The sequence below is a fragment of the Podarcis tiliguerta genome, assembly GCF_965153285.1.
Source record: "Podarcis tiliguerta genome assembly, chromosome: 2".
NCBI classification, from domain to species: domain Eukaryota; kingdom Metazoa; phylum Chordata; class Lepidosauria; order Squamata; family Lacertidae; genus Podarcis; species Podarcis tiliguerta.
The window spans coordinates 115,748,012-115,772,557 of record NC_139535.1 but is presented as its reverse complement, the minus strand read 5'-3'; the positions used below and the strand labels follow the sequence as shown (position 1 = coordinate 115,772,557).

Genomic DNA, 24,546 nt, shown 5'->3' with positions numbered 1-24,546 from the left:
CGCTGAAGCCTGGAGAGTCAGAGGGGTCGGTGCGCACCGACCCCTCTCGCTCTCCAGGCTTCAGGAGAGCCCCAGCGCCAGCCCCACAAGATCGGGGGACAGAGGGAGCCAGAACGCCGCCATCCCGCTGTCTCCCTAAGTGGTTTGGAGGCTGACGGCGGGGAGACCCCACCGCCAGCCCCGCAAGCTCCGGGGACAGCTGGGAGGCGCAGCACGTCTTCCCGCTGTCCCCGGACCTGATCTGAAGGCGGGCGGCGGGGAGAAGAGCGCTTCTCCCCGCTGCCGGCCCCACAAGCGCCTGGGGGGGGAAAGAAATTTTTTTGCCTTTATTTCCCCCCCAAAAAACATGGTGCGTCCTATGGGGCGAAAAATACGGTAGGATATACGTAATAAGACCTGATGTTTTTGTTGGTTGGTGTTGGTGTTCATAAATCTCAATAAAAATCATTATATATAAAAAAGAAAGAACCCATGTTGCCTTAGAAGCCACACAAGTTCACGCCTTACCCTGGTGTAGAAGTGGGAGCCCCCTTGCCATTCCCCCACCACTAGGTGCTGCCTCTTACTGTTCCCAGCAGGAAGCAGCCTTACCTGTCTCCCTGTGATTAGGTGTGGCCACTGGGCAAGAGATTTAGAGCACCCTCCCTGCATGCTCCTTCATTTCTCTTCCACACCAGTGAGGACCTCAACATGCTCCATAGCCCACCTGCTCTTCGCTAACATCCCAGTCCTCCAAAGCACCTCTCCAAGGTTTGGTCCCTTGAGCAAAGCCAATCCATTTCTTTCTTTTTTTAAAAAAATAATATTTATTAAAAGTTTTATAGTTACAGAAAAGGAAAAAAATATATAAGAAAAAAGCAATAAAAAATTAACAAAACAATACATCAAGAATAGAAAGAAAAAACAATACATCAAATCAACAAGAAAAGACGAAAACATTTAAAAACACATCCAATTTCCGCATCTTTATCTTTCATTTACTTATTTCCTCGACTTCCTCACACCTCCCTTTTTTGTATTCTAGTTCAAATTAGCTAATTCAGCAAATCCTTTCCCTCTTTCTCAATTTTTGTTCTATAATTTATCTTAACACAGTCTAACTTTAAATTTTTCACTTTAGCCCATTAACAATCAGTTTTTGCTTAATTCTTTATAACATTTCTGCTAAAACCATATAATTTCATTCCAATATTCTTCTAACATTCCTTAATTTTACAGTATTTCTGTAAATATACTTTAATTTTTTTCCAATCTTCTTCCATCGACTCTTCTCCCTGGTCTCGGATTCTGCCAGTCATTTCCGCCAATTCCATGTAGTCCATCAGCTTCATCTGCCATTCTTCCCGGGTGGGTACAATCCATTTCCTTGAACCTCCATCACATGCATCAGCCACACCTTTCTGCTGCCACCACTCTGTTCCCATTGTTGGAGAAGGCTGTTGTGTCCTGGGTTCAAGCGCTGGCCAGGTGCAGCATTTGGGGGGGAGTGGGGAGCAGGCAGGGAAACATTCCAGTGGTGCATCACTTCCTTCAGTGATGAGATGCTCAAAGTGAGGGAGCGCCGGACTATCCTGGACTCGTGTGGCAAGCAGTGGCCGAAGACTGGCTCTCTGGGAGCACCTGGTTCTTTAGACTAGGGAAACTTTGGTTTGTGGTTTTAGCTTCCCAGATAGAGCTGTGAATTGTAGTGCCTGGCTCACCCACATGGTTACGGATTCAATCCACACACGGCTCTTGGCAAAAGACCATGCACATGTGTGCATCCCCTCCCTAGCCTGTCAAAATTCATTCCCATTTCTGCCCATTTTAGATTTCTTTCCTGTCCTGCCTGTAGGACTCACAACAACCCTGTGAGGTGGGTTAAGAGGCAGAGGGTTACCCAGGTGGGCCAGAGAGGGACCAATTTTCCGCTTGAGAATAGAACAAAAAGGTGCCGCTGTTGGTTATCGGGAGATAGATTTAGGCCACTTGTTATCAGGAACTTCTGGGTCCAGCGTGGGATCTATTCTTTTGAGGTTTTTAAGGGAACCTTGGAGCACGTTTTGTTAAGGGGGCGGCGTCCTTTATATAGAGGACGTTCTGTCTCGGGGCAGTGGGTGGGGCATGGTCCATTGAGTCCCTTTCCAGCTCTGTGATTCCCACTCAAGGCAACCCACCAGGCAGTGGGTTGTGCAGCTGAGCCTGGATTTCCTGTGGCCAGACTAAACGCTCTTGTCTACTGCCCCACCATGTGGCCAGGAACGGTAGTCATTTTAGAGGGAAGGCCCATATACCTCTGGTTGAGCACCTGCTTTGCAAGCCAGTCCCAGGCACCTCCTGTTTAAAAGCATCAGGTAGCAGGTGGATGGAAAGAAATCTCTGCCTGAGAGCCTGGTCTGGAGCGCTGCTGCCAGCCAGTGTAGACAATAGATAGGATGAAGGGCAGGTAATAAGAATATCTTATCTATCTAAGGTCCCAGGGTGGGCTATAGCATTAAAACACAATATTAAAAACAGTTTAAAGCAACTTACAACCATACAGATAAATATAAGTACAGTGGTGCCCCGCAAGACGAATGCCTCACAAGACGGAAAACCCGCTAGAAGAAAGGGTTTTCCGTTTTGGAGGTGCTTCGCAAAACGAATTTCCTATGGGCTTGCTTCACAAGACAAAAATGTCTTGCGAGTTGCTGCGATTTTTTTCCGCTCCCCACCCCGTTTTTTTTTAGGCATTAAGCTGCTAATAGCCTTTTAGCAGCTAATCCGCTAATCCCTTAAGCCTTTAATAGCCGCTAATAGCCGCTAAACCGCTAATAGCGCTAATCCGCTAATGGGGTTGCTTCGCAAGACGAAAAAACCGCTAGACGAAGAGACTCGCGGAACGGATTCTTTTCGTCTTGCGAGGCACCACTGTAAATATTAACTTCATAGCACACGTGAAATGGCATGAGTTATTTTCTGCAGCTTAGCCTGCAGAAAATTTGCAAGGCAGTAATTGTGTCTTATATGGGATGTGGGTGGTGCTGTGGTCTAAACCACTGAGCCTTGGGCTTGCCGATCAAAAGGTTGGCGGTTCGAATCCCCGCGACAGGGTGAGCTCCTGTTGCTTGGTTCCTGCTCCTGCCAACCTAGCAGTTCGAAAGCACGCCAAAAAGTGCAAGTAGATTAATAGATACCACTCCAGCGGGAAGGTAAATGGTGTTTCCATGTGCTGCTCTGGTGTTGGTGTTCCATTGTGCCAGAAGCGGCTTAGTCATGCTGGCCACATGACCCGGCAAAACTGTCTGCGGAGCGGACAAATGCCAGCTCCCTCAGCCTGTAAAGCGAGATGAGCGCCACAACCCCCGAGTCGTTCGCGACTGGACTTAACTACCAGGGGTCCTTTAATTGTGTCTTGCCAAATGGAAGATACATTGGACTAGATGGGCCCATTTATTTATTTGTGGAATTGATATTGACTCGAATGGTGGCATCCAGCTCAGCGCAGATCCAAGTGATTGTGCCTGCAAAGTGCCGGGCAAATCTCACCCAGCAGGCTGACTCAGTGGAACTCCATCTCCTTATATCCCCAGCTAGGTGCTGCCTGGCTACTGGTTGGACTGTCTTCTAACTTTTCTCCCTGCTTCCCTCTTCCAGGATGCAGAGCAAGACAACGAGATGCGTAAGAAGCAGGAACAGGCCCAAAGAGAGCAGGCGCTGGCCCAAGAAGCCAAGAGGCTGGAGAAGGTAGGGGGTGATGGTGCAGGGAGCCAGGAGGCCAGGAGGGATGCGTTCTGGAAAGGGAGGGAGGGAGGGCGGGTCAAAGGAAGCCCCTCCTGCCGTTGCAGCATGGCGGGGACGGACATACTGTTATTAGCTTCTTGTCAACTTGCGTGTGATGCCTTTCAGTCCTTCATATCTCCTGCTGCTCCAGAGGCAGATTTTTAGAAGAGCAGCTCTTATTGTTGCAGCCCCACCCCCTCCCAGGTTATGTCCCAAGAGAGAATGGAAATGGCACCCGGCACAGTGTTCTGGGGACGGGTCGTAGCTCAGCGGTAGAGCATCTGCTCTGCATGCAGAAAGGCCCAGTTTCAATCCTCAGCGTCTTCAGGTAGGGCCAGAATCCGCCCCCCAGAAAGTTGCTGTTGCCAGTCAGTGTAAGTAATACTCAGTGAGATGGAACAACAGCCTGACTCGGCGAAAGGTGGCTTCCCAAGTTCTGATTCGGTGCTTCGTCGATAAATATGAGTAGCACCGGCTAGTGCAGTTGACACGGCATTACCGAGAAGGACTCTCCTTCTGGGCTTTGAGACAGCTCCTCATTAAATTGGTGCTCCCTTTCCCATAGTGTGATACTGGGAGAGGAACTGCAAGGAACATTTTCTTTTTCCAGCTGGCATGCTCTCCTGTGTGCCAGTCTGCTCACAGCACAGAGCCTCGGCCTGCTGGGTCCAGTGGCAGATGGAAGCCTTTCCTTGCTAGTGAAACGTCTCATGAGAAAATCCACGCTGGCCCTTGCTGTGTCTCTGGGCCCCTTTTAATCCCTGAAAGAGAGAGAGAGGCGTGCGCACGCACACACACACACGCACATTTTCAAAGTGGCTGCACCTGTCAGTCAGGTAGGAGCGTCAGTCAGGTTTGTGGACAGCGGGACACGGTGTGGCGGCTGAGCTGGGGCTGTTTTTCCTTCTAATTCCTGACCTGCCCGCAGTTGCCTTTGCAGCGCAACAAGTGGCAGCAGCAAGAGTTGATTGCTGAGCTGAGGCGGCGCCAGGCCAAGGACCACCGGCCTGTTTATGAAGGCAAAGATGGGACCATTGAGGATATTATCACCGGTAAGCAACCCACCCTGAGGCAGGGGAACGTCCACTTCCTTTGCTGTGCTCATTCCCCCCCCCCACCAGTGACTGTTGTGGCTTTGTGTGGGCGAAGAAAAGAAGGTGTTTTAGGCACTGCTTGTGCCCTCAGAGTGAAGGGCCTCACCCTACACTGTATCTCTGGCCCTCTATAATGCTCCCTCTCGCCCCTCCTCCTTTTTATTTACCTACACCGTGATGTATTTGTGAACGGAAGTCTCCTGAAGGAGCAATGTTTTATTTCTTTCCCAAATGCTCTTCCTTTTCCAGCCCATCTCCTCCAACAATAAAGCAAAATGGGACCTACACAGTGGGTTCTTAAGGGCCTGCCCAGCCTAATATCTGCAAAGCACACACACACACACACACACACACGACAGCACCGTCTTATTTTTGCCCCCATAAGGACTAGAAATTATTTTCTTTTAAAAAAAATCAACACACGAGAAAGTGTGTGTGTTCAGGTGTGGAAACCGCTTTCTGCACTCAGGACCTCATTCTGTGCCTATTTGGCATGTCTGTGGCCCTGCTCCGCAAGACAAAATATATCACGGCTCATAAATCAGGCCCCAGTTGTGGACAGCCTTCCTCAGGCTTAGGTGAGGAGTGACATTTGCCTGCTTCCGTGCTGATGTTCCCCTGTTGTGGTATTTGCTTAGCTCTGTGAGGGTCTTCCCTGCCACCTGTGGTATAACACTTTTGTACCACCATGCCACTAATGACTTGAGGTGCTCAGTGATGAGCAGCAGAGGTGGCTGACGATTACAGCCTCAGGCGACGCTCTGTTCTCCTGGGCAGCAGCATATCGTACTGCACTTGGCCCACAAACCAGCCGGGCCTAGCATATACCCCATAGGAAGCACTGTGTTGAAAATGGGCATGGCTGGGTCATTGCGTGAGGCGGGGAAACTCCTCAGGGCGGCTTTTGCCCACCCGGTGCCCTCCAGTTGCTTTGGATCAGACCAAATCAGCCAAAGGGCACCAGGTTGGTTAAGGCTAGAGTAGGGTGACCAGCTGAAAAGGAGGCCAAGGCTCTTGTACCCCGAGCAGCTGTGCAGGTGAGGGAATTTTTGGCAGGGCAGCTTTCCCCACATACCAAAGCCGGAATTCCCTTGCCTGTGCACCCATTTAAAGCCACAGGAGCCACGCCCTCCTTGCCATATGGTCACTCTGTGGCTTTGCAGGCTGTAGGCCATCTCCAATGTAGCCTCCTGAGAAGCGTTAATAATAACACTGGCGTTACCGGGACGCGGGTGGCGCTGTGGGTAAAACCTCAGCGCCAAGGACTTGCCGATCGCATGGTCGGCGGTTCGAATCCCCGCGGCGGGGTGCGCTCCCGTCGTTCGGTCCCAGCGCCTGCCAACCTAGCAGTTCGAAAGCACCCCCGGGTGCAAGTAGATAAATAGGGACCGCTTACCAGCGGGAAGGTAAACGGCGTTCCGTGTGCTGCGCTGGCTCGCCAGATGCAGCTTGTCACGCTGGCCACATGACCCGGAAGTGTCTGTGGACAGCGCTGGCTCACGGCCTATAGAGTGAGATGAGCGCACAACCCTAGACTCTGTCAAGACTGGCCCGTACGGGCAGGGGTACCTTTACTTTACCTTTACCGTTCCTGTAAAACAAACTATTTCGCCTTCCAGAGGCTTCTGTATGACAGAATTCTGGCCCTGGGCTTCTTTCCCTGAGATAGTCCCCTCCTCGATGCACTAGCCGTATATGCCCCCCGCCTAAGACGTCCCGAGTATACCTGCATCCACGTTCTGTGAAATAAGCCGCCCACCGTGTTTTTCGCTGTCTGACTTATCTTGTATGTCTTTGTCCGTCCCCTCCCACCCCGCAGTGTTGAAGAGCGTCCCCTTCACTGCCCGCACAGCGAAGCGGGGGTCTCGCTTTTTCTGCGAGCCATCCCACCATGACGAGCCTAACTGTTAGCTCTGCCCTCTCCCTCGTCAAAGGTACCCGTGGATCGTCTCTTTCTCTTCTGCATGCAGCTGCTCCCTCCACAGAGCCCAGGCTTCCCTCCTGCATGCCTTGCTGTCTCCTCCCATGATCTCGGGGCTTCCCAACCTCTTCTCAGAAGCCCCACTTGGCAGAGAATCACCATCACTATACAACAGCCTGGCTTCCAAGCTGGTGCCTTCCATGTTTGTTTTTGACAACAACTCCCATCAGCTCCAGCCGACATGGGGCTGATGGGAGTTGTAGTTCGAAGCCAGGTCACGGAAATTTTGTTATGGAGGCTTATAGAGAGTTGCTTTGTCGACTCAGTGGTGCTGCTCAGGAATCATGGCAGTAGTTGATGGCTGTGTGAGCTGCTCTTTCCAGGCTGCCTGCAAGGTGACCTGGAGATGATGAGGCTCCGGTACATTTCAATTAGTTGTGTAAAGAGAGAGAGAAAATTTTCCTCACTTCCACATGACAAGCTGCACCTGCCAGAATTCTTTGGACAGAATTGCACACTGTCTTCCATCTTTATACATTCCCAGGGTTTTCTCTGCTAACATGAAGGATAGAAACTTGCTGGTTGATTTAAAAGACCAGAAATTAATTAAAAAGCCCCTTCACTGCATCTTCCTTTTCACTGTTGAGAATCCCTGCATGGACCCAGAGGCCTCATATTGTATCTACAATTCTGTTGTCTATACCTTGCATGGTTGGCATGATGAGGTTGTTACAGACCCCCTGTCTTGATTTGCATGCATCCATCTCCAGTCTGTTTATCAGATCATCTTATCACACTAATGCAGTAGAGTAGCTTTACTAAATACTCTCTTGATTGAAGAGTGAGGGTGGGGGTTGCTGCCTGAATTCTTGTTGGGGGTGAAAACAACACCGTCTAACTGTGCAGTCAACATAGTGTGGTCGATTACAACCTAGGGCCAGTTTCCACAAGCAGCAAACTCTCATGGTATGTCTTCCTTTAGGGACTGTACCACTTAAGCGTGCCTTAATGTAGATATCTATATTTTGCAAGGGCGCGTTCAAATATGCCTCCTGCACCCACCCAATACATCTGAAATAGACTGTTTAAAAAAACATGGAGTGAGATCAAGACTGCAAGCCTATGTATGTTTACTGAAAAACAAGTCCCGTTGAGTTCCATGGGGGTTTCTCCTGGAAAAATAGCTGTATAGTTACAGCCAAAATGTATATTTTGGAGGAAAGGGAGCTGCAGATAGAATAATTAACAGTTTCATTTGTTCAAAAGATGATCTGTATGATAATTTATCCTCCCACTCTACCCGAAACAGGCTATATTTTGGCCAAGCTTGTTTTTTTAATCAAAGAGGCAAAATTCATGCAGATTCTCATCTCCAGACTTCTTTCTGTTTCCAGAAGAGCTGAATATGCAAACTGGGCGCAATACAGAGGCATGCCCAAATCTTGCTGAATTAAATGGGAATTAAGTGCCCACTGAAGTCTCCCGGAAGATTAGCTAGCTAGTGGCAAAGAAAGGTCCTCAGCCCTTAGAAAGCCACTGCCAGGCAGAGTGGACAAAAACAGTGGCTGGGAAGGAACCATAAGTGGGAAGAGAGCAGCAGTCGCGCTCAGGTCCTGCTTTCTGCGCCTCTCAAGAAGCATCTTGTTGGCCACTGTGAGAACAGGATAAGGGACAAGATGGGCCATTCGCCTGATCCAGCAAGCCTCGTCATGTGTTCTTACCGGGCTGCTGGGCCAATACTATAAGGCAGCTTCCTATATTTTTGTGTTCCTATAGATGCTTGCATGTATTTAGCACCATTAGTAGTGATAGTAGTAGTTGTCGCTGCCGCCACCATTTTACTCATAAAATGACTGGAAGTAGCATACAAACAGATGTAGTAAATGCCAACTGTCAAACTCCAGCTTCAAATCTCACGCCAGCCCTGAGTTTGTTAGGCAACCTTAAGGACACTATTTCTCAGCTTCAGCCCCTCCTTGCAATATGGGGGTAGATAATGCTGACCTACCTTACAGTTATGGGGACGCGGGTGGCGCTGTGGGTAAAAGCCTCAGCGCCTAGGGCTTGCCGATCGAAAGGTCGGCGGTTCGAATCCCCGCGGCGGGGTGCGCTCCCGCTGTTCGGTCCCAGCGCCTGCCAACCTAGCAGTTCGAAAGCACCCCTGGGTGCAAGTAGATAAATAGGGACCGCTTACTAGCGGGAAGGTAAACGGCGTTTCCGTGTGCGGCTCTGGCTCGCCAGAGCAGCGATGTCACGCTGGCCACGTGACCCGGAAGTGTCTCCGGACAGCGCTGGCCCCTGGCCTCTTAAGTGAGATGGGCGCACAACCCTAGAGTCTGTCAAGCCTGGCTCGTACGGGCAGGGGTACCTTTACCTTTTTACCTTACAGTTATTGTAAGGATGGCTGACATAATGGCCACAGACCAATACAAAATGAAGTGCAGTTAAGGCCAATGGGCTTCATCACATTTAAGTCTGTGGCTGGATTGTCTGTGAAGGACTTTTGGTGCTCTGATAAATGCCAGGTCTGATTATTTAGGCATGCCTTAGCTTTCTCTGAATTGCACTCAGTGTGTCTGGATGGGTTTAAGCCCAAGACTTTCAAGGCAGGGACGAGAAACCTGTGGCTGCCACCCTGGTGTCATTGGACTCCCAGTTCCCACCAGCCTCAGCCAGCCTGACCAATGGTCAGGGATGATGGATCTGTAGCCCTGCCACATATAGATGGCCACAGTTTCCTCACCCCTGACTTAAGAACATGTCTACGCACTGACTGCCTACAGTGCCAGCTTGGTGCAGTAGCAAACAGTGGGGAGCACAGGCAGTGTCCTTGGGGTGCCCCCATGGAGAAGGCAGCACTGATCTGATTCCCCCAGTGGTTTCCCAAGAGCACAGTGAAGTCCCAGCGCATGTGGACTGTGAGGGAATCAGTTGCACTGTTTCGACTGCAACTCAGGCAATCCCCTTCATTAGCAGTGCGCAGATAGAGCTGGGAGCCACAGAGGCTGGGCACCAGAGAGTTTGGTTTAAAGATTTAGCAGCTCCATCCCCAACCCCACCATGCCATCCCTGGCAATTGGATGAGCTGGTGCTTTTCCAGACCTCGTGGCTCCTTACAAGGCTTGGCAAGGGCAGAATCCAGCCCCCAGGGGAGAAGAGCTTTCCCTCCCACCCACCCCTTCCCAATTTGGCCTAATTTTTGTTTTTATCCCCTCCATAGCAGCAAGAACCATCTGCCTCTAGTCCCCTCTCAATTCATCCGCGGCAGAGGGTAAGAAACAACAGCTCTCTGGATGCCCAGAGCCTTTTATCCTCTGCTTTGCTGCTTCTGCCTAAGTAGGAGACACCAAAACGAAAAGTTTGCCCTTGGGACAGAGAACTGGCCATCACAGTTGCCCATCATCCTCAGCTGCCTTCAGTCTTGCTCCATAGCGCCCACTGGCGGGGAGAGGGGGTAGCCCCTTTATTTTTCTAGCCTGCCCCGGAACCCATTGTTTGATGCTCTGACAAAGAAGCGTCTCGTATGCTCTTGCCTGAAAAGGGGGAATGTGGAGAGGGGTGGCCTGGGTGGGTGGTTATATGCCCCCAAGGGGCAAGAACTCTTGCCGCCTGCCTTTCACCCCACTCCAGTTGGTACATGAACTGCCTCACAGTCTTTAATGGCCCCGACAGCAACCGCTTATGCATTGTTTCTCCAGCAATTCTTTACTCCCGTCCTGACTGGCTGTTCCTTTCTCCCACAGAGCTCTGCGTATCCTGCCTTTCCAATGGGCTAATGCTGCATTCCCAACAGCCCAGGCCTAGTTCTCCTTTTGCCAAAGAAAAAAAAAACTTCCATCCTTTCAAACATTTTAAGCTGAAGAACCAAAGGGACATTTAGGAAGTGCCTTACTGCGACAGTATTATTGTTATTCTCTTATTATTTAAGGTGTATTTTTTAATCTGTACATATATGACCTTTCCCGTCAGCCCCTCAGCTCCTCTTGTCCCCTCGCTGAGCCAGCTCTGAAGGACAAGGCTGTTTCGGTTGTTTAGAAGTGCCTTTGGCCAGCAGGTGTCTGACTTCCCCCTTCTCAAGCCTCAGCCCTTCTTGGAGCATCCGGACCAAAATTGCACTTTGACTGGATTGAGACAGAGGACATCATCATGGCTGGAGTCACAATGCAATGCGGGAGTGTGGGGTGTTTTCTTGGGGGTGGGGGGAGTATTTCCATTAGTAGACCTTTGTGTATGGCGCTAGTTTTGTGGACCAGCAACGCTTTTCTGGAGCAGCCTTCAGCAATACTGTGGTCTTCTTGGAGCAGCGGTCTATTGAGCCGGCATTGAAGAGCTTAAAAGCTAGGCGTTGATGGCCTTTCGAAAAACCACTGGAATCCTTCTTCAAAAGGGGAAACCTTCAGACCAAATGTCTCACGTCTCAACTGCACGAAGTGACCCTGGTGTTCGCACAGCAGAGAAACGACGGTGATGAGCCAACCATTGATTATGAAAAGAAAGATCTTAGGTAGGTTACAGGCAACTTTTGATGCTGCCCAGTTTTTAATTTTTTTAGTTTTCTTATTCTCATTATTTTCCAGAGGACCAAATTATGCTTCCAGTTCATGTATGGTGTTTTAGATACAGCTCTCTTCTCATTTACTGGACCAAATGCCTTAATTCTCACCAGGTCAAATCTAGCTCGCCTGCTATGTCCTCTTGAACCCCTCAGAACAAGCACCAATGGTTATGTATGAATGTTGCATCTTTCAGAACCAGCTAGGGACGGGTGGATCCATCTTATTTCCCAAATGTGTCAATTTTGCATGTGTTCGTTCATAAGTCTGTTCCTGCATTAATGTGCAGTATTTTTTTTTAATGTACCAAAATCTGTTCTTAAATAAGTATTTTATCTCAGTGTATGCATTTCTAAATGCATGTCATCCTAAAATACGCCTTTTTGACGCATTCTGGTACATTTTTGACCTGAGAATTTTTGTTGCAAAATCCAGAGGACAATTATGTTCTGAACTGTGTATTTGTCCAGGGTGGCTGCATGGCAACTTGGTTGATCCACTTTAAAAGGGGGACAGAATGAAACTCTCCTCCATCCCTAAGGCCAGCCCCCAATACATTTGTATACCTGCAGTAAAAACACTAAATTCTAGACTGGGAATCATCCTCAAGAAGTTAAATGCTGCAGGTAACGAAGATAGCAAGTGAGATATTAGCATGCAGGAGGGAGCCATTTTGTAGCCATGAATTCATCACTGTCAAAATGGCGCCCCTCTCTACTTCCCCACTAAGTAACATGGAACAGAACCCATCAGCGAACATTTCATTGAAATAAATGGAATGAGCTCATTAATATGAGTGAGACTTTCAGCAAATAACTTTCCAGTCGATGTTACCTCATGAGGGTGCCAGGAATCAGCCGCCTCTGGTACCTGACTCATCATACTAAATGGTAGACCACTTTTGGCCCTTGCACTATGATGGCCAATTGCTGCCTTCCTATCCGAACCTCGGCCTCAGTTTCCAGGCCATGATGTTTCTTAAGACAATCGGAAAAAGAGGACCCACTTTATCTCCTCTTAACCTGCTTTAATGCTTCCCCCCTGACCAAAGATGTTAGTCCAGAAGTTATTAGAGCTGCAGATAGCATTAGGATAAAGCCATTTGACAATGAGAGCAGGATTGCTTCTTCAATTGTTTTTAATTCAGGGAATCAACTTTACTCCCTTGGGGGTTTAGCCACTTTCTGGAACCAGGAAGCAATTAGCTTTATGTGAAAGAGGTTTATATAGATCTTAATACACCAAAGAGATCTTTAGATAGGGCTGGCTCCAACAGAGCTTACGAATATGAAATTGCCCTTTTTCCTGTATTTGAATATTCATCCACATTTCTTTCCAAGGCCGACCCAGGTGAGTCCTGTTGATCTTTTGACCCCAGGCTCCAAAGCATGGCTGACTACTCACAAGAGCATTTGCACAGCAGAATGCTCCTATGTGACTTTAGTCCCATAAGTCTGGAGAGATAACCGGGATTTCAGAACACGTGCCAAGGCCCTGTGGCATCCTAGTTATCTAGACAACGGAAGGAATCAACCACTTGATCAGGAAGGATTCAGCAAATCCTTCTGCAAAAAGCAGTGATGCTTGGCGTTCTAGAGCGTTAGTCATGGCAGAAGCATCTCCCTGCATTAACCGTCTGTATATAAACCGTGCCAAAGACTCTCAGGGTGACTCTTGCAGGGACCCCAGTGCTTATGGCTGAGCTATTGTGTCCCGGGGAAAATTGGCTCTGTGGTTTAGGCCTAGCACCCCTGCTAGGTTTGTGCCTGTGTATTTGAATCCTGCCCAAAGGCAGCCCAAGGCCTGTATTATAGATGAGATCCCTAGGAGCCTAAAGCCTGCACTTCATAAGGTTCCAGGTTTAGGCCTCTCCCACTCTGCCTGAGACCTTAGAAAGCCATTGCCAGTCTGAACGAACAGGGCTAGATGGACTGATGCAGCTTTATATGTTCATCCTGTGCATGGTTACTCAGATGTAAAGCCCATTGAAGTCAATAGTCCTTACTCCTAGGTAAGGAAGCCTTAGAGCAAGGCCCCATCACTTTGCTGGGGTGCAGCAGAGCAGAATGGGTTGTAAATTTTGGAGCTCTGGAACAGAAAATTATTCTGCCGAAAGAACTGCCAGAACTGACTCATTTCTTTTTCTTTTTGGTCATTGTATGCTGGATATATTTTGCCTTTTGTTTCTGTCCTGTGAATATGAAGGTCTGACGTGAAACTTCATGTAAACTATTTTCCGAATGTTTTTTATAATGTTCAAAGCAGTCTCCAAACCACTTGTGGGTGAGGTGAAGAAATCAGTGGCCACGTTTGGGAACCCAGATATTCCAGAGAAGCCAACCCGAACCCCCACTGCAAAATCCAGCAGCCATTTCCACCTCAGCATACAGTGGTACTTCGCAAGACGAATGCCTCGCAAGACGAAAAACTCACAAGACGAAAGAGTTTTTCATTTTTTGAGTTGCTTCGCAAGACGAATTTCCCTATGGGCTTGCTTCGCAAGATGAAAACGTCTTGCGCCTTTTTTTAAAAACCGTCAATGCATTCCTATGGGAAACCGTCAATGCACAGTGGTGCTTCGCAGGACGAAAAAATTCACAAGACGAAAAAACTCGCAGAACAAATTAATTTCGTCTTGCGAGGCACCACTGTACTTTGCATATCAACTACCATCTTCACTTCCGTCAAAAATACAGCTGCCTCTAACTTCCCAATTAGCACAGGTTACCTGCAAGGAACCTTGCATCTTCCTCAACAGCTAGGTTCACTGAGAGGAAGACCACTAGGCTGGGAAGTATGTCCACTGAAATCAGTCACATCATTCAATTCAGAGGAGGGACAAGTGTTGATTGAGCCACTAAAGGCACAGGTAAATCTGCTGTGGGTCAGCCCAATGTCCAACATTCTGTTTCCAATGGTGACCAGCCAGATGCTCCCTGGAAACCCTCCGTGGGTGCATTTCACCTAAGCAAGAGTGGAGATTCCTTAAAGGTAAAGGGACCTCTGACCATTAGGTCCAGTCGTGGCCGACTCTGGGGTTGTGGCGCTCATCTCGCTTTATTGGCCGAGGGAGCCGGTGTACAGCTTCTGGGTCATGTGGCCAGCATGACTAAGCCACTTCTGGAGAAGTGAAACACTGTTTACCTTCCCGCCGGAGGGGTACCTATTTATCTACTTGCACTGGTGTGCTTTCGAACTGCTAGGTTGGCAGGAGCAGGGACCTAGCAACAGGATTTCACCCCGTTGCGGGGATTTGAACCACCGACCTTCTGATTGGCAAGTCCTAGGCTCTGTGGTTTAACCCACAGCGCCACCCGTGTCCCTCCGCCCCTCCCAGTAAGGAGACTCCTTACTGGCCTTTAAATAGGTTTGCAATCAGCTACTCGGTTGGTTATTCCAAGTGACCAAATGGGGAAGCTGGGGGCAGTGTGGGGAGGTAGCTGAGGCCAGGAAATACCAACAGAGATATTAGTGACTCAATGCACTAGCCGTTCTCGTAGACTAGTAACTTTTGCGGACTTTATTTGCAAGGCTGCCTTTAACCACTCTGCAATATGCATACGTGCGGAAACGAGAACAGTAAAACAACCCACAATTTCAATGCCTACTTAATAGGTTAAGTGGAAATTTGAATTCATGTTGGTGGTTATGAGGATGGAACTGTGGCATCAGTGTTATTTTTCGGAAAGCTCATATATCAGGAGGGTGGTCAAAGGAATCTGGTAAGGAAATAAGGCTTGTGCTCTTGGTCTGATGGCCCAGTTGCAGATAAAGACCTGGCAGCCCCACCTGCAACTGGAAGGCAGTGGAAGAGAAACAGCTTTGTGGGTGGGATGGGCAGATACAGGGCAGAATGTACTTAGAAGCAGTAAGTGAAACGTGGGACACAAGGAGCATGGGAAACAGTAATAGAGGCGCTGGGGATGTATGTTATGTACGTATGTGTGCAAGAGAGAAATTCTGACAGGTTCAATTTGATTTATATCCTGGTGGTGTATTAGAAGGATTGGGATGCGAGTGATGCACTCAGTCACTTGGAGAGACCCCCCCCCAAAAAAAATTTGCTTTTGTAGGATAAAGCATGAGTGTTCCTGCCCACACTAAGAGGCATGCCCCCAGAATCCCTTACAGTTTTTCACATGTAGTGTGTATTTGGGGCTGCACTTTTAATCCCACCCTTGATGACACATCTTCCTTCAGCAACTGTGTTGCATGCAGTTGTGCCTAGAGAAAACCCAACACATGAGCTCCTACTCCTTTCTACATCTGGGACACCTACACAATCAGAGGCTCTTCCAGGCAAATCTATTTATTGGACGTTGATCCTGATTTCAAAAAGTTCATGAGGTGATAGATATATGATGCCCACTGCTTATTGAGCATTCCTTCTGATTTGTGTGGTTTTATGACATTGCATTAAGCAGTTGTTAACCCTCACCTTCCCTTGTTTCCCCATCACTTTCCTTGCCACAAAAAGTCAATTTTTAACAATGGAAGTGCCTTCGTTGTGCATGAGTGCAAAATCCACTTTAATTGCATGGTCTAAATTTGCTGGCATATTATATTTATGCCTGCAAAACTGTGACCGTCTGGAAGAGCTCTTAAACCTTGATGCTAGACCAGAGTGATCCATTTACATAGCCCATTGCCACAACAATATGAAGCAGTATGAACCCTAGCCTAAGTAACTACTTGGCTCTGGGTTCCTCTACTCTTAGGTGACCACTTTAAATCATGAGCCCAACTTGCTTACAGGAGGAGAGAGTTGGATCTTGTTCACACACGCAATCTGTTGATTGCTGCAACAGGAATTGCGTGTTTGAGGCTGCAAGGCTATATTCGCTTCCATTGAATTCACTGGGGCCTACTTCTAAGTAGTCATGAACAGGGTTATACTGTGCAAATGAGTTGTCACCAGATAAGCCAGAACATTTAATCCCAAATGGAGTAGCTAGTTTGCTCATTCAGCTGCCGCACACCTCCTTGAGGAAGCAACATATATTGGCTGTGACAGTACATAGCAATTCCTTGCAGCAGTATTAAAATGCTGCTCCTTCCTCCAAGGAACTCTGGGTGGCAAACAAATTTCTCACCACACTCCCAATTTCATCCTCGCAACATCCTTGTGAAGTGGGCTAGGGTGTGAGAGAGTGACTGGCCAAAGTGGAGACTTCAACAGAGGTCTCCCCAGACCTCCTCCCAATTCTCTAAGCCACTATACCAGATTGGTCTCAGTACCCCTCTGAGTTTTAGAAGATGAGGAGAAACAACAGAGCAAACACTGGGCTTTAGTTAGGAGCTTCCTGGAAGCAACCTGACTGGCTTATTTTGGAAACAGAATGTGGGCCTTGCTTTGACTCAGTGATGGACACAGATATGTGGACCAGCTCCCTTAATACCACCACCACCAAGCTCACATATTTGTGCAAGGATTCTTTCGCAGCAGATTTGAGGAAATCCGACTCTTGTGAATGTATATGGTTTTTTTCTGGCACAAGGTTGTCACATTTAGGTTTCCTGCACCGTATACCCAAAGCTTACAGGACACACTGCCAACTCACACGACACATTTGCCTTTTCTAGCAAAGAAACAGAGCTCTCTCTGTCAGCAGCCGCCAACCTTTGGGGGCTCATGGGCACATTTGCAAAGCAGAGAAAGTGCCACAGGCCTCTCTTACACACATACATACCCCAATGCTTCTTTCAAGCTGAACTTGGAGAAGGGGACCACATGGGCAAAAGGGAGGGCCTTTGTGGACACCATGCTGGAAACCCCTGCTCTAAGTCTTAAAAAATAAAATAAAGGTGGGTGTGAAACTGCTTACAAGTACGCACAGGGAACGCTATTTTAACACTAATTGGAAGTGGGGAAGCTGGGCTACAGACACAGTTGCTTCTGGAGCAAACACTATTTCCCCACCCACCCAATAAGCAAAAGGGACCAACCACCCCTTCAAAGGCCTTTGCCACAGCTAACAGGGCAAGCGAGGCTCCATCCAAGCAGGCAGGAATCTTCCTGGCGCTGCTTCTGGACAGTTTACAGCGTATCCACTCCATCGTAGTCCTTTTGTGTAGCTAGATGTAACTTTTTGTACATGTGAAATATTATTGACTGTATTGTAAGCCAGTGCCTCCTCCTCCTCTCCCGCCCCCCCCCCTTTGAACTGTACAGAATTTCTACTAATGGGAGAAGGCGGAGAAAATAAAACAAACAAACAAAAAGGCTATCCACCTGAGCTTTGTCTCTGAGGATCTGATTTATTCCCACCACCACCATGTTTGCTTTAAGACTTCTGCCGTTTCCTCGCCTCCTCTTGGCCACACTTTGCTTTTAGCTCCTGGAACAATGGGTGCCCATTTGACAAGAGATGGGGTGCAGAGCTTTTTCCTAGCCCAAGGCTCACATTCCTATTCAGGACTCCCAGTGGTGTGCGTTGCCAGAGGCCAAAAGCTGGGCAAAACAACAGGTGCATCTTTTCTCTTTGTATTGAACGCTGCGTTCTAGAAGAGCCAGAGGTTTCTAAACATGCACACAGCCCAAATTAACCCCAGGCTTTGCTGAATTTAAAAACTTGTGGGTTTCTCTTTCCTTCTGCTCTCTACCTACCCCAGGAACTTGTGTGCTTTGTTTTTAAGGTTTAGGACAGATCTGGGTGACCCAGCTTCTTCATCTCAAAACCCTAACGGTGTAGCCTGATAGCTGTAGCACCTGGGAAAGAGACTTATTCATCCTGAGATCTCCCAGCTTAGAACCGAGTCTACAAGCTGACTTTAGGACTACGAGTTACAACAGCCTATTTTATGTACTCCCCCACCCCACCTAGTGCTCTGTGTAAGATCTTGCCCAATGGAAGAGTTATGGAGAACTTGAAAGCTTGCCACACTTTTGTGACATTTCAGGTGTTCCCACTAAAGGTACTACCCACCTGCCATATTTTGGAATTCCATTTCACATTTGCAAAAGAATAAGGAATTGGCAGGATGGGAGCTGTGGGGGGGGGGGGACGCACAACAAATGCACACGATAAAACAAACACTAGTGTACTGAATTAGACATATTAAAAATGTGACATCCATCAATAAAAAAAATCAGTTGTGCAAATAAACTGATCAGCATTGCACAAATTGCTTATTCTTACTGAGGAATGTCTGTGTGCAGATTTATTGTTGCATACAGACAATATACTTGTGCTTTGTTTATTATATGCACTTCCATGATTCTGCACAGCTTTCCTTTTGTGACTTGACTCTCCTCCCTCCTTTGCACATCTGTCCACAATGTGCAAGCCAGTGTAAAGCACACCTATGTTGCCCTCCTCTGAAAATCCCCTTCCCCACAATGCTGGTGAGCAGACGCAGCCACCGATTTGTGGTCTGCAACAAAACACACCCACCCCAATGTTTTTCCAAAAGGTCCAAGAACGAAAGATAACCCAAGCTTCAGATTTCTCAAATTTAAACCAATCTTCTACAGGAGGCCCACCAGAGAAGGATAATTCTAGTCCAAGTTTATTATAAATATTGTTTGAAAAATCCCACTGAATCCTCAACACACAAGGGGTACTGCAACCAGAAAGAAGGATCCAGTCACTGAGACAAACCTTCAAAAAAAAGAAGAACAAAAAACAACCAGGAACGTACACCCTGTTCCCATTCCTAGATCACATTCCCCAGGCAGGGCTGATGCTGTGATAAACAAAGTGGACCCTGCCATTCTGGTTCTAGGCCAAGGAGGCTCCAAGCAGGTGCAGCCCTGGTGAAACGTCGAGAAGAGATGCCATTTGCTCCTGTGCTACGTTGCCAACTGATGCACGGAGGAGCCCCTAACCCTATTCCCCCTAATCTTCTTCAGGCTGGATCCCAGAGCTGGTTCTGAATTTTAGGTCCAGACAGAACAGCCAAATCCTTCCTCCCTGTCCTGGTGGCTCCATGCAGACAGGGGGAATCGATGGAGGCCGTCCCTGCCAGTGGGCAGGGCCCGCTCCCGACTCAGAAGCAAGCAGGGGGGTGGAGGGGGGGCACTGCAGCCCAATTGTGCAGGTTCCGGGCCAGAGCAGTGCACACGCTTGGCTTGGGCGCTCTCGCAGCCAAAGGAAGGCACAGCCTACGTGGGAACAAGGACCAATTGGGTCTGGCGTGTGTGGAAGGGGAGCCTCAAAAGAGGCTGCGGTGGTTACTGGTCACCCAGTTGCTGCAGCAGAGTCCGGCGCCGACGTTCCAGCTCCCCTTCACTGAGCTCTTCGCTCTCTGAGGTGTCCCAGCCGCTCTGCCAGGGAAAGGAGCGCGAGTGAGAAACCCCAGCACCTTTGCCCATCCGCCACCTCACCTTGCCGCCTCCTCCTCCTCCTCCCCACTTCCAAATCCTCCTTGCCTCTTCCCACCCACCATCCCTGGAGCAGTTTGATTTCCTCCCAGGGCTCACCCGCTCCCTCCTGGTGCCCCGGGGAGGGGAGTGGCCTCTTCCCTCAGGTCGCGGAGGGGCCTTCTCTCGCTCCCACTCGTCGGGTCGGCTCGGGTCCTTCTTGTGCTCAGCTTCGCTTTCAGGGCTGTTCTGTAAAAGAAGCAGCTTGCAAACTCGAGGGGCCTGGGCTGGGGCAGCCGGCGGGGGGCTGCTAGCGGCCCAGCCAGCTCAGCGGTGACCAGCCCAATATAGGGAAGAAGGTGGCAAAAGCGGAGTGGGCTAAGGCAATGCAGAAGAAGACTACAGACAAGGCTGTGAGGAGTCTGTGCTGAGACAATCAACGAGCCTTAACTGAGAAAAAGAACCCAACTAGCTGGCGAGTTGTGTTCTGGACACAAGTGACCCTGCTTCTTTCTGAATCCCCTAGCAATGCAGTTGCTGCTGCTCTTATCAGAATCCAGCAGTACGGCTAACCTGAGGCCCTCCTGGAGTTCTTGGGACTCCAATTCACATCAGCGGCATCCAGTATGGAACAAGAGTCAGGGGTGATGGGAGCTGGGAGTCCCGTGGCATCCGGAGGGCTGCACAGGTTTGCCCACCCGATTTATAAAATCTGTATCTTCGATTACAAAGGTGGCTGACAATTTTGATATGCAAAATATAAACAAATAAAAAAGACAACACGGTCAAACGGAAAGAGCAGCAGAAGCAATAAGAACCAGTGGTGGTAAAAACCTGGGCAAATAAAAGCACTTTAATTTTGTGCCTGGAGCTAATCCGAGTTGAGTGTCGGCTGAGCCGCCTCTGAAAGAGAACAATACAGAGCAGAAGGGGCCACTGCAGAAAAGGCACTGTTGCTGTCGTCACCACTTGGCCTCTAAATGTGGGGAAAGGATAGAGATATTGAAACCTTTATTCAGAAACTCCTCTGGTCTGAGATTTCATAAGGCATTGCCCTTGTGCCTTCAAGTACATCTTTGCAATCATAAGGTCTAGAATCTTTATTTGTAAAAGAAAGCTGAGATGCTCAGGATGCTGCCTTTTGTACCTGACACTGGGTAATGTGCTTGCGTTCATCATAGAACAAACACACAAACACTTCTGACACAGAATCATAAGGGCATGGAAAGTTTTCTGATTCTAATCTCTTTTCCCCGTGCTCTGAAGCAAAACACTCCATCACACTTTACCGCCTGTGGATTAAAGCACATAATGTCATTTACAGTGTGCCAAAAGCAGGCAACAGGCATGAGAAAGTGTTAATAAATGAATAGTTGGCTAATGGTACCTAAATAGCTCTGACTAATGGACATGTGCTATAACCACACACAAAAAAGAAAACATAGGTGCAGATCAGCCGTCCTGATCTTCCAAACCTGAAACAAATCCACTGGATTTTCTAGCAGTCTCTGAAGCACTCAAGGCACTTTCAAGCACAGAACTTTTACATCAGCTCACCTGAAATAAAAGTGCTTCTAGTGGAATCACAGATCACACACTCAGCTGGCAGCCTTTCTGCGTGCAGGAATCAGATGCAGAGAAATCAAATGATGTGCAGGTATGTATGTCTGTGTGTGTGAAGCCTGCAAGACTGCAGCATCAAATGCCGCTCACATATGGATCTCTATGGGCACATTCGCTCCCTCACACCTCACCATTCGACTCTGCAGTCACACAGGTCTCATTCTCATGCACACATATGTGGCAATGCATCACTTGACTGTTCTACACAATCCTTGCACACTGGGTGATTTGACAGCAGAACGTGTGAACTGCTGACAACTAGTGTGGCCTTAGTCATGTTCTCCCTATAGGACTGGACATGCGATGACTCCTTTGCAATCCCACAAACAGAACTTGCGCATCACCCTCCATGCGCTACAAATATTTGCAGTCCACACTCAGCCTCCATCCCCTGCAAATGCTGCCACTCATTGTGTTGTACAATGAGATGATTCCCATAAATACAACATAATTGTGCACTGTGTACAGAACTATGCATCCTGAGAAATTTAGCTTTCTTGCTTTTTTTAAAGAATCCCTTAAATACTGCAAATATATACTAAAAATCTCAAAAATGCAAGAAGTTGGGGTGGGGAGAAACCAAGCAGGATTTCTCGAGGTAAAAGGGGCTTTCATAGCACACTGACATTCACCATTACAGACAGAGAAACATGAGTAAACAGCAACAGAGTAAATGATGCAACTAAGAGGGAAATCTGCTTAATTCACACTACAGAATCACAGAACTAGAAGGAGCTTGGAGGCTATTTAGTCCAGCCCTCTGCTCTTGTAGGACTCTTGCAGCTGCAGCAGCCTCCCTGGCAGGTGGGTCATCCAAGCTCTCATTAAATACCTCCAGCCAACAAGAGCACACCTGGCCTTGCATATAGGCTCCTATAGGGTTCCTTCCTACCATCCATCTATCTATGTATCTATGTATCTATGTATCTATCTATCTATCTATCATCTATCTATCTAATCTATATCTATCTATCTATCTATCTATCTATCTATCTATCTATCTATCTATATCTATCTATATCTATCTATCTATCTATCTATCTATCTATCTATCTATCTATCTATCATCATCTATTTATCTATCTATCTATCTATCTATCTATCATCTATCTATCTATCTATCTATCTATCTATCTATCTATCTATCTACCTGTCTACCTGTCTACCTGTCTATCTATCTATCACATGGGGCTCCCACCCAGGCAATGACCTGCTTTGTGTGCCTCCACCCCTGGGACAAAGCCATGCAGGTCACAGACTCCATTTCCCAATCGGTCAGCGTTGAACACACCTGGCCTTGCATTCCTAACAGATCCCTCCCCCTCAACGGTCCCCAGAGACCTGGCACTGGATGTATTGCTCCAGCCCCTTGCCTCACCCGCACCTGTTTCACCTGTGTCCCGCCACTGCTTGCTGCCGTGGGACTCACCGATTTGTGCCTCTTTTTCTTGCTTTTCTTCTTCTGCCTCTTGGAGCGCCTGGCGCTGTGCTCTGCGGGCAGAGGGGGGAGGGGAGACACAGCATGTGGGTGCTGCCATCCCTCAGTGGGAGCAGGTGAAAGAGCCGGTTTAGACTGACCCGCCTGCAGGCAAACCTCTGTGGATCCCTGCCCATTCCACACAGAGGAACAGACGCAGCGCTGGCTGGATTCAGCAGGTAGGCGGAAGGGTGGCCAGGGTGTCACGTGATTCGTGTGGGTGCCAAAGCTCCCTCACCCATGCTGGATTACCAAATAGGCAGAGTAGGCACTGGCCTATGGGCCCCATGCTTTTTAGGGGCCCCACCCCTTTGTTTATTAAAATTGTTGGTTGGTAAAATCACAAATGTATTAGGAGATAATTTCATAGAATCATAGAGTTGGAAGAGACCACAAGGGCCATTGAGTCCAACCCCCTGCCAAGCAGGAAACACCATCAGAGCACTCCTGACATATGGTTGTCAAGCCTCTGCTTAAAGACCTCCAAAGAAGGAGACTCCACCACACTCCTTGGCAGCAAATTCCACTGTCAAACAGCTCTTACTGTCAGGTAGTTCTTCCTAATGTTTAGGTGGAATCTTCTTTCTTGTAGTTTGGATCCATTGCTCCGTGTCCGCTTCTCTGGAGCAGCAGAAAACAACCTTTCTCCCTCCTCTATGTGACATCCTTTTATATATTTGAACATGGCTATCATATCACCCCTTAACCTCCTCTTCTCCAGGCTAAACATGCCCAGCTCCCTTAGCCGTTCCTCATAAGGCATCGTTTCCAGGCCTTTGACCATTTTGGTTGCCCTCCTCTGGACATGTTCCAGTTTGTCAGTGTCCTTCTTGAACTGTGGTGCCCAGAACTGGACACAGTACTCCAGGTGAGGTCTGACCAGAGCAGAATACAGTGGCACTATAACTTCCCTTGATCTAGATGCTATACTCCTATTGATGCAACCCAGAATTGCATTGGCTTTTTTGGCTGCCGCTAATTTGCAAGGGAGCCCCCAAGATTTTGACTGCCTAGGGGCCGGCCTCCATGGGGTTTAATCCAGCACTGCCCCTCGCACACAGTGAGCGGGTTTCTGTATACCAAAGGTGGGGAACCTCACACATGGCCCTCCAGACCTCTCCTTTTGGCCCTCGAGACATTCCCCAGGCCACACCCCTCCCTGGCCCTTACCCCCCCCCAGCCTCCACTTCTTCTGCCTGGCTGGACTGCATCCTCGTATTGTAATAATGGCTCTTGCTGGCGTCAGTGGAGAGATCCCCATGTAGAAAGCTCTGCCTTTTGTGTGGCTGGCCAGCACCCTGCTATGCTGAGAGAAGGGTGACACCCCATTGCCTCACCCCCACCCAGGAAGGTGGCCCACTATGGCCCTCAGGCAGAGGAAACCTCCCTCAGAATGGCAGTTTGAATCAACGACTTGGCTCCGCAAAATGCCCCACTCTTACCTGAATCAGGAGACGACGACGGTCCTGAACCGGCCGATTCCGAATGGTTTCGTTTCTTGCGCTTGGCTGTGCGATGGGGGTGGTCTGAGCCTGACTCTGACCCCTGAGGGGAGATATTTGCACTCGTCAGTCACCCACTCCCAGAGGGAGGGCAGACTAGCACTTGGGAAGCCCGGCATGCCATTAATAAAACACAGGACATCACATGGGCTAATTGTCACCAAGCATGTCAGGGAGAAAAGTCTTAGGCTAGCTCACTCCCCTTCTGGATGCCTCAAGACCATCTGGGGGCTTTGTGGTGGTCAGGATTTGCCCTTGGAGATGCTTAATTTTTACTGTAACTGATTTAACGTTTTTCTGTCTTGTTAGACCTTTTTATGAATTATGTAGGGA

At 48.6% G+C, this 24,546-nt stretch overlaps 2 protein-coding genes across 23 annotated transcripts in view; one reads left to right on the top strand and one right to left on the bottom strand.

The window, feature by feature from the left end:
- The window catches only part of FMNL3 (formin like 3), a 106,077-nt gene extending 92,536 nt beyond the window's left edge, over positions 1 to 13,541 (top strand). For 4 of the 22 annotated variants that reach the window (XR_014507993.1, XR_014507994.1, XR_014507995.1 and 1 more), the window contains 5 exons: positions 3,616 to 3,705; positions 4,682 to 4,793; positions 6,655 to 6,769; positions 9,977 to 10,027; positions 10,500 to 13,541. Coding sequence is in view for 12 of the 22 variants with exons in the window: in XM_083427371.1 (XP_083283497.1) it covers positions 3,616 to 3,705; positions 4,670 to 4,793; positions 10,500 to 10,636 (351 nt within the window). In the remaining 10 variants the exon portion in view is untranslated. Of the gene's footprint in view, positions 1 to 379; positions 445 to 3,615; positions 3,706 to 4,669; positions 4,794 to 6,654; positions 6,770 to 9,976; positions 10,028 to 10,499 lie in introns of those variants that run through there. The other 18 variants (XM_083427368.1, XM_083427367.1, XM_083427374.1 and 15 more) reach the window with 12 other exon arrangements.
- A 5,261-nt stretch (positions 13,542 to 18,802) lies between these two features.
- PRPF40B (pre-mRNA processing factor 40 homolog B) overlaps positions 18,803 to 24,546 on the bottom strand; it is a 31,513-nt gene continuing 25,769 nt past the window's right edge. Inside the window, 4 exon segments of the mRNA XM_083427393.1 lie at positions 18,803 to 19,575; positions 19,732 to 19,860; positions 22,664 to 22,725; positions 24,154 to 24,256. Of these exon segments, the coding sequence (XP_083283519.1) occupies positions 19,483 to 19,575; positions 19,732 to 19,860; positions 22,664 to 22,725; positions 24,154 to 24,256 (387 nt within the window). The 3' untranslated portion in view covers positions 18,803 to 19,482.